This window comes from Carcharhinus amblyrhynchos, chromosome 6, assembly GCF_965287045.1.
Source record: "Carcharhinus amblyrhynchos chromosome 6, sCarAmb.v2.hapA, whole genome shotgun sequence".
Taxonomy (NCBI): Eukaryota; Metazoa; Chordata; class Chondrichthyes; order Carcharhiniformes; family Carcharhinidae; genus Carcharhinus; species Carcharhinus amblyrhynchos.
The window spans coordinates 113611371-113624072 of NC_137329.1; the positions used below are offsets into that span (position 1 = coordinate 113611371).

Below are 12702 nucleotides of genomic sequence, written 5' to 3' on the forward strand. Positions count from 1 at the left end.
GAAGAGCGCGAAAGGGTTAGCAGGATTTGCCACGGTTTGGCTGATAGTAACTCGAAGTGAACCACAATTGGCCTAAGACAGAGATTGCTTATTTATCCTTCAGCTTGATTTTCCTTTTCTCTCAGCCCAGCTGACAAGGTTAAATCTCTTCAACTCTGTGAATGCTGAAGGAGCCCATATTCAATTCCTGCTTTGTTAAAGATGGCATCAGTCCTTTTACTTTAATTGAGCTAATGTCTCTGATAAAACAGCAGAAGGAGAAACATGAGACAAATTTAGTAGGCTTTTGTACCAGCGGGTTTCTTGTACTTATTTCCATGTGATAGATTGTTAGGAAGTGATGCCACTTCAAAGATGGGCTTTAGGTCAGGCTTCCATGTTTAATAGTTTGGACATTGTGCTATAATGTAACATATAGTGAATGGAGTTTCATATTATGTTAATATTCCTCACACCTTGTTGTCTTTACTAGCCTGTTCAATCTGTTCGAGTGATTTTGATGTTCACTGAATCATAGAATCCCTACAGTGCTGATGGAGGCTTTTGGCCCATTGAGCCTACATTGACTCTCTGACAGAACATCTTACTCAGGCCCTCATCCCCATCTTATCCCCTAACCCCACACACTTACCATAGCTAATCCATCTTACCTACACATCCTGGGACACTAAGGGACAATTTACCATGGCCAATACATCTAACCTGCACATCTTTGGACTGTGGGAGGAAACCGGAGCACCCAGAGGAAATCCACACAGACGCAGAGAGAACGTGTAAACCCCACATAGACAGTCACAGTGTGCTGTACAGTTTCAGACTCCTCCTCCTGTCTCTGTGTCGTACACTCTCCAGATTCCTCCTCTCTCTGTGTTGTACACTCTCCAGACTCCTCCTCCTGTCTCTGTGTTGTACACTCTCCAGATTCCTCCTCTCTCTGTGTTGTACACTCTCCAGATTCCTCCTCTCTCTGTGTTGTACACTCTCCAGATTCCTCCTCTCTCTGTGTTGTACACTCTCCAGACTCCTCCTCTTTCTAGTGGTTTACACTCTCCAGATTCCTCCTCTCTCTGTGTTGTACACTCCCCGGTCTCCTCTCTCTGATGGGTGTCGTATGCAATAATGAGAAGGGGATGAGAGAGAGATAAATTAGGGTCGTGACTAAGGGGTTTTTATGAGAACCATGGGGGCATTGGGGGTGTCCTGCGCACATTCGCAGTTTGGAGGAGTGGGTTCAAGGGAGGTCAGTGTGGATCTGTACAATAATTATCCAGAAGCTAGAAGCAGTTTTATTTCTTCTAACTGTTTCTGTTATAACACAGTCAGAGCCATCTGTTATTTGCTATTTGAATCACATTTGCAGATGGTTTCCAGTGCACCCTGAAGGAAGATTGCACTTCCCGTTCACTTCCTACCTGGGAACCTCCAGGAGATGGGGATCCCCAGTGTCTCATTATCATGTCCCCCAGTGCACTGCCCTGGAGCTTGCAAATTAGGGCCTGTTATTTAAAAAGGGCCCCATCAATGAAAGAAGCCTGAGAATCATTGCTTTAGATGGATGGGAGGCTGGTTTGCATGATCGACTGGGCTTCATTAATGACCCTTTGTAGTTTCTTGCAATCTTGGACAGAGCAGGTGCCATACCAAGCTGTAATACAATCAATGTCAATGGATGGGAGGCTGGTTTGAGTGACGGATTGGGCATTGTTCATTACCCTTTGTAGTTTATTGCAGTCTTGGGCAGGGCAGAGCAGGAGCTACACCAAGCTGTGAAACATCCAGAAAGGATGCCTTCTGTGGTGCATCTGTAAAAGTCGGTGAGAGTCGTAGCAGACGTGCCAAATTTCCTTAGCTTCCTGAGGGGCATTAGTGGGCTTTCTTAATTATAGCATCAGCATGGAGGGACCAAGGCAGGTTGTTGGTGATCTGAATACCTAGAAACTTGAAGCCCTTGATCCACTTCATCCCTGTTGAGATAGAAAGGGGCACTTCCTCAAGTCAATGGCTATCTCCTTTAGTTCATTAACATTGAGGGAGAGATTATCATCATTGCATCATTTCACCAGATTCCTTCCTGCACACTGTCCCATCATTGTTTGAGGTCTGACCCATAGAAATGGACGTGGACCTTCAGCCAGTTGTAACTTCAAGTAGAATGGATAAGTATATTGGACTAGAAATCCTTTGTGATAGTGTCATATAACATTTCATTTAAGGAGCTAGTGGTGTGATAGATTGATGATAATATATGACGGGGCATGATATAAGAATAATTCTATTGACATTATGTTTTTTAATATAAATAATGTCTTGTGGAAAAGCAGGTGCATAAGAAAAAGAATGCAGACTTAACAACGCAACAGTTCATATTTGAACATGTTTAATACAAGTACTTTGGGTTTCTCATTCCTCACTAAGCTATGTTAAATGGTTGTAAAACATTGTTTTTTTTTATTATTAGGATTGGGAGTTCCCACAATTCATGGAAAATTTGGAAATCAACCTTCCTGGTCTTCCCACATCACACATTCACTTAAGATTGCCTCGTTTCCAGAAAATATTCAAGGAAGAATATGTCATTTGTATAACAGGTGAGTCAGAAATATGGAGATAGGAATTTATACTGGAACTATAGTAGGCAGGGCAGAATGTGCACGTTTAAAATGGGAATGAATTTCGTCTGTGTGCCTTTGTTCAATTGTTCCTTACCCCTGCTGACCCGACTTCACCTGAAGTCTAGTTGAGAGGGAAAGTTGCCATTGTCCCAGATGACCATAGGCTGCTCTCCCTTTTTAAGGCGGACAGCTGGTGGGTGTTGATTTAACCTGAGGATCACCACACCTCGGGCAAGGTTGAGAAGGCAGGGCCTTCATGAATAACCTCAGCCAGTACGGGAATTGAACCGGTGCTGTAGGCATTGCTCTGCATCGCGGTCCAGTCGTTCAATCAACTGAGCTAAATCGACCCCCAGGAGAATTACCTTGGGCTCTTGGATTGTGAGAACATCGCTACACCACAGTCTGTTTATATCCACTGGAAACTCTGCTGGAACCAGTGGAGATCGTGAAATGCAACCCTGAAAAATGGACAATTTTTAGCTTTTACGATAGTGACATTTAAGGGACGTCTTGACAAATACGTGAATAGGATGGGAATGGAGGGAAATGGCCTCTGGAAGGGTAGGGGGTTTTAGTTCAGTCGGGCAGCATGGTCGATGCAGGCTTGGACAGCCAAAAGGCTTGTTCCCGTGCTGTAGTTTTCTTTGTTCTTGTATGTTTTACATAAACAAAGAACAATACAGCACAGGAACAGGCCCTTCGGCCCTCCAAACCTGTGCCAATCACATTTTCCTAACTAGACCAACTACTTATATCCCTCTATTTCCTGTTTGTTCATATGCCTATCAAGATGAGTCTTAAATGTGGCCAACGTAACTGCCTCAACCATCTCATTTGGCAGTGCCTTCCTGGCCCCCACCACCCTCTGTGTAAAAAAAAACTTCCCCCCAAACCCCCACTGAACTTTTCCCCCCCTTATCTTGAGCTTGTGCTCCACAAGTAAACCACTGAAGGTCACCACTTCTAAACTAAAGGAGGTGAACTAATTTGTGTTGTGTGAATTTTGAAGACAATTCATGGATTAAGCAGAGTTTTCTAATGCTTGCCATATTTACCACATCTCTTTATAGGTAAATGGTTCAACTATGGCATCATCTTTCTTGTATTGATTTTGGACCTGAACATGTGGAAGAATCAGATATTTTACCAGCCACCTGAATATGGTCAGTATGTGGGACCTGGGCAGAAAGTCTACACAGTAGAAGATTCAGAGTCATTAAAGAATTTGAACAAAAGTACTCTGAACTGGGAGTGGAGGTCAACCAATATTAACCCGCTCACTAACCGGACCTATGCCCAGGATGACTTGTTTCTGCACAGCAGGTTTATTGGGGCCAGACTTGGAGTGAAGTGTCTCGCTTTTATCCCCAGCATCTTGGCCTTCATCTTGTTTGGGTTCTTCATCTGGTTTTTTGGAAGATTTCAGAAAAGTGAACTGATCGCGGACAAACAGGATAATCTGTACGTGAAGATCAAACGGAAATCGCCATCTGAGTTTAGCAAAGATTTGAATGAGCCTATGGAAGATGTGCACAAACCTGTGACTGTAAAGGATGAAACGTTGATGTCCGCAGGGACAGAGGTGGCAACGGCTACTATACACGGCACTACCTCTACTTCTTCTGAAGACCAGGGCACTTTTTTCAAGGATTCACAGAGCAACAGTGTGCTGGAAGTAAGGCCAGAGGCTGAACACGTCTCTCCTGTCCTTCCTGATCCATCAGCAAAAAAATTACCTGACACACATGTTCAAGATTAAACTCAAAATAAGCACAAGCCTTAAGTATGATTTTAGCTTTTCATTTTTACACATTTATAGATCTTTATACAATTAGTGTTACAGTGCCACTTTGACTTAAAAATTACTGACCTAGGTCTAAGAAGAAACTATCTAGAGTATGTAGGTTGTGGTCCTGCAAATAGGGGGCAGATACTGCTTTTATTTTTAAAAAGCATACTTTTGTGCCTACACCTCGACATTCCTTTATATCTTGCCTTTCGCAATAACACATGGTTTATGTCAATTTTGTACTAAAATTGTACGGTAATATAGTATTCATCTTCAACACAAGGGTAAATACTGTACTAGTTGTGCCTTGAGAAGTTCCATTTTGTACTATCGTCTCAAGGAACTTTTTTGTAAGATGTTAGATTTTCACCTTCACAAAATTAAAAAGAAAACCACCATTAGTAGTTGACTCACTGATGGGATTACTTGAGAGACCGCTGGACTTTTTGCTCATGTAATACTGCATCCTGAGGCTGAAATTGCTGCTGTAAGTGCTCTAGTTATGTATAAGGTAATTCCAATGCTTAATTGGTAATGGCACAGCTAGTATTGACAACTGAACTGCACACGAAAGAAGCGCAGTTGATTAATTTTTTCGTTCTGGTGAATTGGTTGCCTGCCAAAGGAAGCTGTAAAGGTGATGGAGAGGAGACGCTTTGTGTGGGACACTGTGTTCAAAGTGGATATATTTCACAATCTATATCTCACGATCAGAATTGCAATGCAGTACAGTATACTAAAGCACAAACATCTGACTGTATTTATGTATGTGAAAATACTAACTACCTACAGATGTAGAATAAATGGTGTAATCCTTTCAGCTTATGGTCATTGTTTTTTGCAGCCTGACTGAGTATCACTGACAACAGTTTAAAAATGTCGGCTATTCTGATGCATGACAATCTTTTGAAAATAAACACAGCTGTGTGTTTGTGGTTTTTCCAGCTGTACCACCCTTGCCAACTTTCAGCTCTCTTGTCGAATTTGACAGTGGCCGCCTCTTCCGTTTTTGATTTACAAGTTCAATGTTAAAGGAAGGCAGAAAATGGAACCTGAGGTTTTCCCTTTGTTACATCTGCTCACCTTGTATTTGCCGAGTCTGATCTATCAGTTTGAGCTCAGGAAGGATTATATTCATAGTCCCATTAAACTGGTTAGATACAGACTGATTAAATTAAGATGGAATTGTAAGTTCATGGTGCAATGCTGATTGCTGCTGGATGCATAGTTGTTTTCACTCCTAATAAATCCAATAATTCCTATATCGTGGATCATGGGAATCTCAAAAATAACACAACAGCATAATGCAGTTTTTGCCTTTCACTGTTAAATGAGGCAAATGTTCAGTCCACATTCTAATTTTGCCAAAAACTGCAATCATGTTTCCAACATTACATTTTACTTTGTTCAGCCCTCAACTGTCTTTTTACTTGAACTGAAGGGTCTGGTTTAAAGTGATTTAATGAATTGGCAAAACATTTAACTGAAGTGATGTTGTACCTGAGTTTACAGCTTGTGGTTGAGTCCTGTATAAATACAATCTAGTGGAATTTATTAAGCTGATCTTTCTCCCCACCCCAGTTATGACTGTAACACTATATTCTGCACCCTCTCCTTTCCTCCCCTATATAATCTATGGACAGTAATTTGTCTCACAACACCAGGTTAAAGTCCAACGGGTTTATTTGGTAGCATGAGCTTTCGGAGCGCCGTCCCTTCATCAGGTGAGAATCATCAGTAGGCACTCACCTGATGAAGGAGCGGCACTCCAAAAGCTCGTGCTACCAAACAAACATGTTCGACTTTAACCTGGTGTTGTGAGACTACTTACTGTGCCTACCCCAGTCCAACACCAGGCAACTCCACATTATATTCTATGGATGGTATGTTTTGTCTGCACAGTACGCAAGAAACAATACTCTCCATGGTAACCCAATACATGTGACAATAATAAATCCAATCGAGGGGGATTTTCACAGTAACTTAACTGCAGTGTTAATATAAGCCTACTTGTGGCATTAGTAATAAATAAATATCAGAGCCAGGTTGGAAATATCAAGGAATTTAGAGCCTAGCCAGATATCATCCCAAAACTTTAATTGATTAACTTTGAAGTGAAGAAATACACAATGATCGTGACCAATTGTTGGGTTTTGAAGACAGTAGCTGTTAACAGACATGTCTCGATCTCAGTGGTAAGAGGATGGCCATGGGAAATAGATCCAATCTGACAATGGCACAGGATGGAGACTGAGAACAATAACAAGTTTAAGACCCCTCATGAATCTCCATGGAATCTGACAACTTTAACCTATGACCTTTCTCCTCCATCTTGACCTTTTAATATCTCAAACATTTTTTGCTCTGATACAAAAACCTTTTCTCGCCCTCTCCCTTCCCCTTCTCCCACTGGACCATCTGCCACTTGTTACATTTTGCTACCTCTTTCCTGCAATCACTACTAGCTCCCACTAATCACTGTGCCACCCCATTCTTGTATAGTATATAATCCAAGACAGTGCTTCCCTCTCTTTAGTTCGAAAGAAGTCATACAGATTCCAAACATTAACTCTGTTTTCCCTCTCCATCAATGCGGCCACACCTGCTGAGCTTTTCCAGCATTTTCTGTTTTTCAGGAATTTAGTTGGACTGCTCAGAGGTATCAGGTAGATAATTTCCCATAATTAGATGGTTTATTACTGCAACATTATTTTCTGTGTTGCAACAATCTGCCAAGTGTCAACCCTGAGAGAATTGCTGGTGCGCTGGCGAGAATTTTCTGATCTTTCCCATTGTAATATTCTGTCTGACTGAGATTGGAATTTGATGCTTGATTATCATTTTTGTGTTTTGAGCACACCTCAATTAGAATCCAGACTGAAAATTATCCAAACTTATTCTGTACAATATTCAACTGTGGACAAGGTTTGAAGCCAACTAGCATTTATAGAATGCCTTTAACATAGCAAAATGTCCCAGTAAGTGACGAATCATAACCCTGAATCATGTACGGATATTATTGAACATTTTAACAAGCTGAGCCAATGACGGCTGTGAATATAAGTTCAGTAATTCCTGAATTGCTCCAGTGTGACTAAAGTCTGAGGGATGATGGAATGTCTTTTCCAGACAGGGGCGTACCAGCAACGATTCTCCCATCTGGGCAGAAGAACTGTGCAAGGGTGATGAGTGGGATTTGCACAAGCGTTCATGTCTCCCGTGCCAGATTTTCGGCGTGGTCTGCTCTGTGACAGAAATCGGCGGGGCGAGCATTTAAATCTTAGTTTGAATATTATTTAAATACTATTAGTGGCCCGGGATTGAAGTTCTGGGCTCGCTATCCTCTCCTCCATAATGTTGCATTGCAGCTGGGATTACACTAGATCCCCACTTTCAGGGAGCTAGTGGCCTGACCCCACTGGAGTGAAGGAGGGATAATCGGGGACCACCCCAGAGGCTTGGGTGGTGGGGGTGTGCCTTTCTCATATCCCCAACAATCCCAGTGGCAGAGTGGCAATGGGACCCCTCACCCTCACTGATCGCCCCTTAGGCCCCCACCCCCCCCCCCCCCCCCCATAGGCACTGCCCCATGCCCAACGGGCAGTGTCAAGGTGCCCCCTGGGCATGGTCACTTTGGCCCTTGGGCAGTGCTGGGAGCCCAGGCTGGCACATCCGCAGGGTGCACACCCCCACCACCCAACCCTCTGGGGGGGGCGCTCCCCGATTATCCCTCCTTCACTCTAGCCTCTAACTTGCTCCTGTAGCCACAGCATTTCCAATGCGAGACCAATTCAGTTTTTGGCTAATGGTAGCCCCCCAGAATGTTAAGAGTGAGGGATTTGGAGATGGCGATTGCCATTGAATGTCAAGCAGTGATGGTTAGATCCTGGTCATTGCAGATGGTCGTTGCCTGGCCATTGTGTGGCGTGAATGTTACTCGTCACCTGTCAGCCCAAGCCTGGACATTATCCAGATCTTTATTTGGACATGAACTGATTCATTAACTGAGGAGTCACGAATGGTGCTGAATGTTGTGCAACCATCAACGGACACCCCTACTTCTGAACTTACAATGGAAAGAAGGTCATTTATTAAGCCGCTGAAGGTGGTTAGGCCTAGGACACTAGGAACATGTGCAGTGATGTCCTAGAGCTGAAATGATTGACTTTCAACAATTACAACCATTTTCCTTTGTGCCAGGTATGACTCCAACCAATGGTGATGCATTGGTTGGAGCTGTGTGCCCCTAGTTGAACCCAAACTGAGTGCCTGCGAGCAAATTATTGCAAAGCAAGTACCACTTGCTGGATTTTCACAGCAACTTCATTGCAGTGTTAATGTAAGTGTACTTGTGACACTGATAAACTTTAAAGCATAAACTTGATAAGGAACAAAGAACTGAACAGCACAGGAACAGGCCCTTCGGCCCTCCAAGCCTGCACCAATCTTGATGCCTGACTAAACTAAAACCATTTGCACTTAGAGTCCATATCCTTCCATTCCCATCCTATTTGGGATTTTTTAATTATATCATACCTGTTCCCACCACCTCCCCAGGTAGATAGCACAGTTAATGACACCTGTTAGTTTACGGATGATTGAGTGCAGGATAATTGGCTGGGTTGGATTTGATCGGATTTTTGTGGACAGGACGAACCTAAGCAATTTTCCATGTTGCCGGGAAGAAGCCAGTGTTCATTAACATTCCTTTGATGTCCCTCGGGACATTTTAAAGCATTAAAAGTATTATACCAATGCACGTTCTTGTTGTTGTTGTAGTTTTGCATTTGACTATCTCTCCGCTTCTCCAGTCTTCTGAGCTGCAAATCTCCACTTGTATCACAAGCATTATCAGTCAATTCTAATTGGTGGATCAATTATTTCAGCAAGTGCTTTTTAGGGAGAGGTCTTGGGTGTTGAACCAGAAATCTTCCCATTTATCTGTATTTTGCAGGTTGTAATTTGTATCCCAGGAAGGGCATATGTGTCCATGCTGCCATCTACCAACTGCCTCATTATGAAGCATTCAAGCCGCAAATGATTTGTTCAGGGATTCAGTGTGGCACTGTGGTTAGCACTGCCGACTCACAGTGCCAGGGACCCGAATGTGATTCCTGGCTTGGGTTACTGTCTGTGTGGAGTTTGCATATCCTCCTCATGTCTGCATGGGTTCCCTCCAGGTGCTCTGCTTTCCTCCCACAGTCCAAATATGTGCGGGTTAGAGGGATTGGCCTTGCTAAGTTGTCCCTTTGTGTCAGGGGGATTAGCTAGAGTAAATACGTGGGGTTATAGAGATTTGTGGGATTGTGGTTGGTGCAGTCTCAGTGGGGCGAATGGCCTCCTTCTGCGCTGTAGGGTTTCTATGAATTTAAGTGTGACTTGAAAAATACAGTTACACTGTAGGGCTTATTGCTCCTTGGTCTTGAGGAGCTCTGAAGCTGGAGAACAACCACATGGGGATTAGATTCTTTTAGCTCCCTCTTGGCGGTAGCCACCCTCCACTTAGCATCTCTCCAGTCAACATGGAAAAGTTAAGGATTGTCACTGGATTTGGCATCTGACCAACATGGTACCATCCAATGGCCTTCAAACAAATGGAGATACTTACCCATTCTCACAAAGAATGCTGTTAATGGATTTATGAATTGAAATGTGTCTCAAACTCATGGTGCTCTATACAGATTGAAAGTTTGGTATTCGCTAATACCCTGTAATTAGCCGTGGTCTACTACAGATTATACTTTAAAACTTGTTGAAACACTGAGACCAATAGTTTAAGTCTATTTATTAGTAGGTTTACATTTAACACTGCAATGAAGTTACTGTGAAAATCCCTTAGTTGCCACACCCTGGCATCTGTTTGGGTACACTGAGGGAGAATTTAGCACAGCCACTGCACCTAACCAGCACATCTTTCAGATTGTGGGAGGAAATCCACGCCAACACAGGGGGGGCATGTGGGCTCCGCACCAACAGTGACCCAATCCAGGAATCGAACACCGATCTCTGGCGCTATGACGCAGCAGTGCTAACCACTGTGCCGCCCACAGATTCACTCACTAATTGAAATTGCAGTGGCCACAATGATAGCACTTAGCAACGCTGAAGGAAACCATTTGACCATTAAAACTGTGGCGATTACCTGCAAGAGCTATTCATTTAGAATAATTCCCCCTGCTCACTTACACAGCAAACAGTGATGTATATTATTCTATGGATTTCACTTTGCAAGTATGTAAATCTGGTGTGGTCTTGTGGCTGCAGATAAAAATCAATGTAATGCAGTGGCAGCATGCAATTATCTTTTTCTTATATCTGAAACCCCAGAATATTTCAATGTGCATCCAATATTTATTCAGTCTTTTAATTATATGCAGAGGCACAATCAACCTGTTTATTATTTCTCTGGTATTGTAACTTTGAGTCTAAATTAATGATTGCTTTGCCTTTTTGCCAGGCGTTTAATCAAATTAAAGGTGCTGCATGGAATAGAGAGTCAAAGCAAATCCCATAAAATGAGGTAATCATAGACTGCTTTGGTTCGCAAAGCACCCAAATTAATTTGAATACGTGTTTTTTTTCTCTCTCTGTGCACAGCTCTGAGCAGCACAATGAGAAAGAAATGCCATCAGTCTCACAACTAGCAATGCATGCATCTAACTGGAGAGCCTCGTTGCTCACAATGTCACAAGCAATCTTTATCAATTTTACAAGTGAGGGAATGTGTGACAAGCTGCAATCTGCAGGCTTAATCCCTACTAGCCCAGTGATATCCAACTTGGTTTACCACGCCAGTCCTTCTTTTCTCTTGTTTTAGCAATTACCAAAGGCCAGCTGACTTCAGAGTTCATTTTCAATGTCATGGGCTATTTTCCCAGGATTATAGACCCTATGATCTACCTTCCTCCTTCAGTCTTTTGTAATTACACCTATCTTTGGAAAAAAAAGTGTTTAACATTTGTTGATTCTTTCGTAGTTTAAAGTTAATTTGTTAATCACAAGTAGGCTGACATTCACACTGCAATGAAGTTACTGTGAAAACCCTAGTCACCACACTCCAGTGCCTATTCGGGTACACTGAGGGAGAATTTAGCACGGCCAATGCACCGAACCTGCACATCTTTGGATTGTGGGAGGAAACCGGAGCACCTGGAGGAAACCCACACAGGGACAGGCAGAATGTGCAAACTCCGCACAGACAGTGGCCCAAGCCAGGAATCAAACCCGAGTCCCTGGCGCTGTGAGGCAGCAGCGCTAACCATTATGCCACCATGCCACCCCAGTTAGCTGCAGTCATTACGTTGGAAGCCATTCATTTTGATTCTATTTGGTTCACAGCTAAATTTAGAGGCCTCTGTTAATGATTACTAATGTCACTTTATGTTTTGATTAACTAGAAGTTCAGGGAGGTGATAGTCTAGCTATAACACCATTAGACTATTAATCCAGAAATTCAGCTAATGTTCTGGGGACCCAGGTTCGAATCCTGCCACAGCAGATGTTGGAATTTGAGTTCAATAAAAAATGTCTAGAATTGAGAATCTACCAATGACCATTAAACCAGTGCTGATTATCAGAAAAACCCATCTGGTTCACTAATGTCCTTTAGGGAAGGAAATCTGCTGTCCTTACCTGGTCTGGCTTATATGTGACTCCAGAGCCACAGCAATGTGGCTGACTCTTAACTGCCCTCTGAACAAGGGCAATCAGTGCTGGCTGACCAGCAGTACCCATGTCCCAAGAATGAATAAATAAAAAGGGTTACAAGTCTGATATAATAGTACTAACAATAGTGAATCTATCTGCAATGTAAAAGATTATAAAACAATAGTTAACATATTGAAATATTTTAATAATTATGAGTATTTTTATTATGCAATGAACATTGAAATACGAGTGCATTGAAAAGTATCAGCTTGGCTCATCTGGTGCCTCTGAGTCAGACATTTGTCGATCCAAAATGCACACCATGAAATACACATGCCCAGATCTATCACTCGATTAATGGTGGCTTCCAGGCAGAAGTCTAGATGTGTGCATTGGCAAGTCCTTTAAATGCTATTCCACTTGCCCCTACTACTTCCAACACTTTCCGCCAATATTTGCTTTTGGACGTAGGCAGCATTTATCCATTTACAAATGATAATATTATACATTGGAGTACACAATGGGAATTCACCTATTCGATGTAACTACATTGAGTGAGCAAGGGTCAATAATCAGGGTGTTGCTGAAGTCCTAATCCGGAGGGAAGTCATCATATACTTGCAAATGTTTCAGCTGATTAGGCACAATCAG

At 42.7% G+C, this 12702-nt stretch overlaps 1 protein-coding gene across 5 annotated transcripts in view; it reads left to right on the forward strand.

Moving 5' to 3' along the window:
• Positions 1 to 5210, forward strand: part of tmem117 (transmembrane protein 117) — a 283717-nt gene extending 278507 nt beyond the window's left edge. For all 5 annotated transcript variants that reach the window (XM_080191236.1, XM_080191237.1, XM_080191239.1 and 2 more), the window contains exons 7-8: positions 2459 to 2588; positions 3686 to 5210. In XM_080191236.1, coding sequence (XP_080047362.1) covers positions 2459 to 2588; positions 3686 to 4374 — 819 coding nt within the window. In that variant the 3' untranslated portion in view covers positions 4375 to 5210. The remainder of the gene's footprint in view (positions 1 to 2458; positions 2589 to 3685) is intronic.
• The last annotated feature ends 7492 nt before the right edge of the window (positions 5211 to 12702 follow it).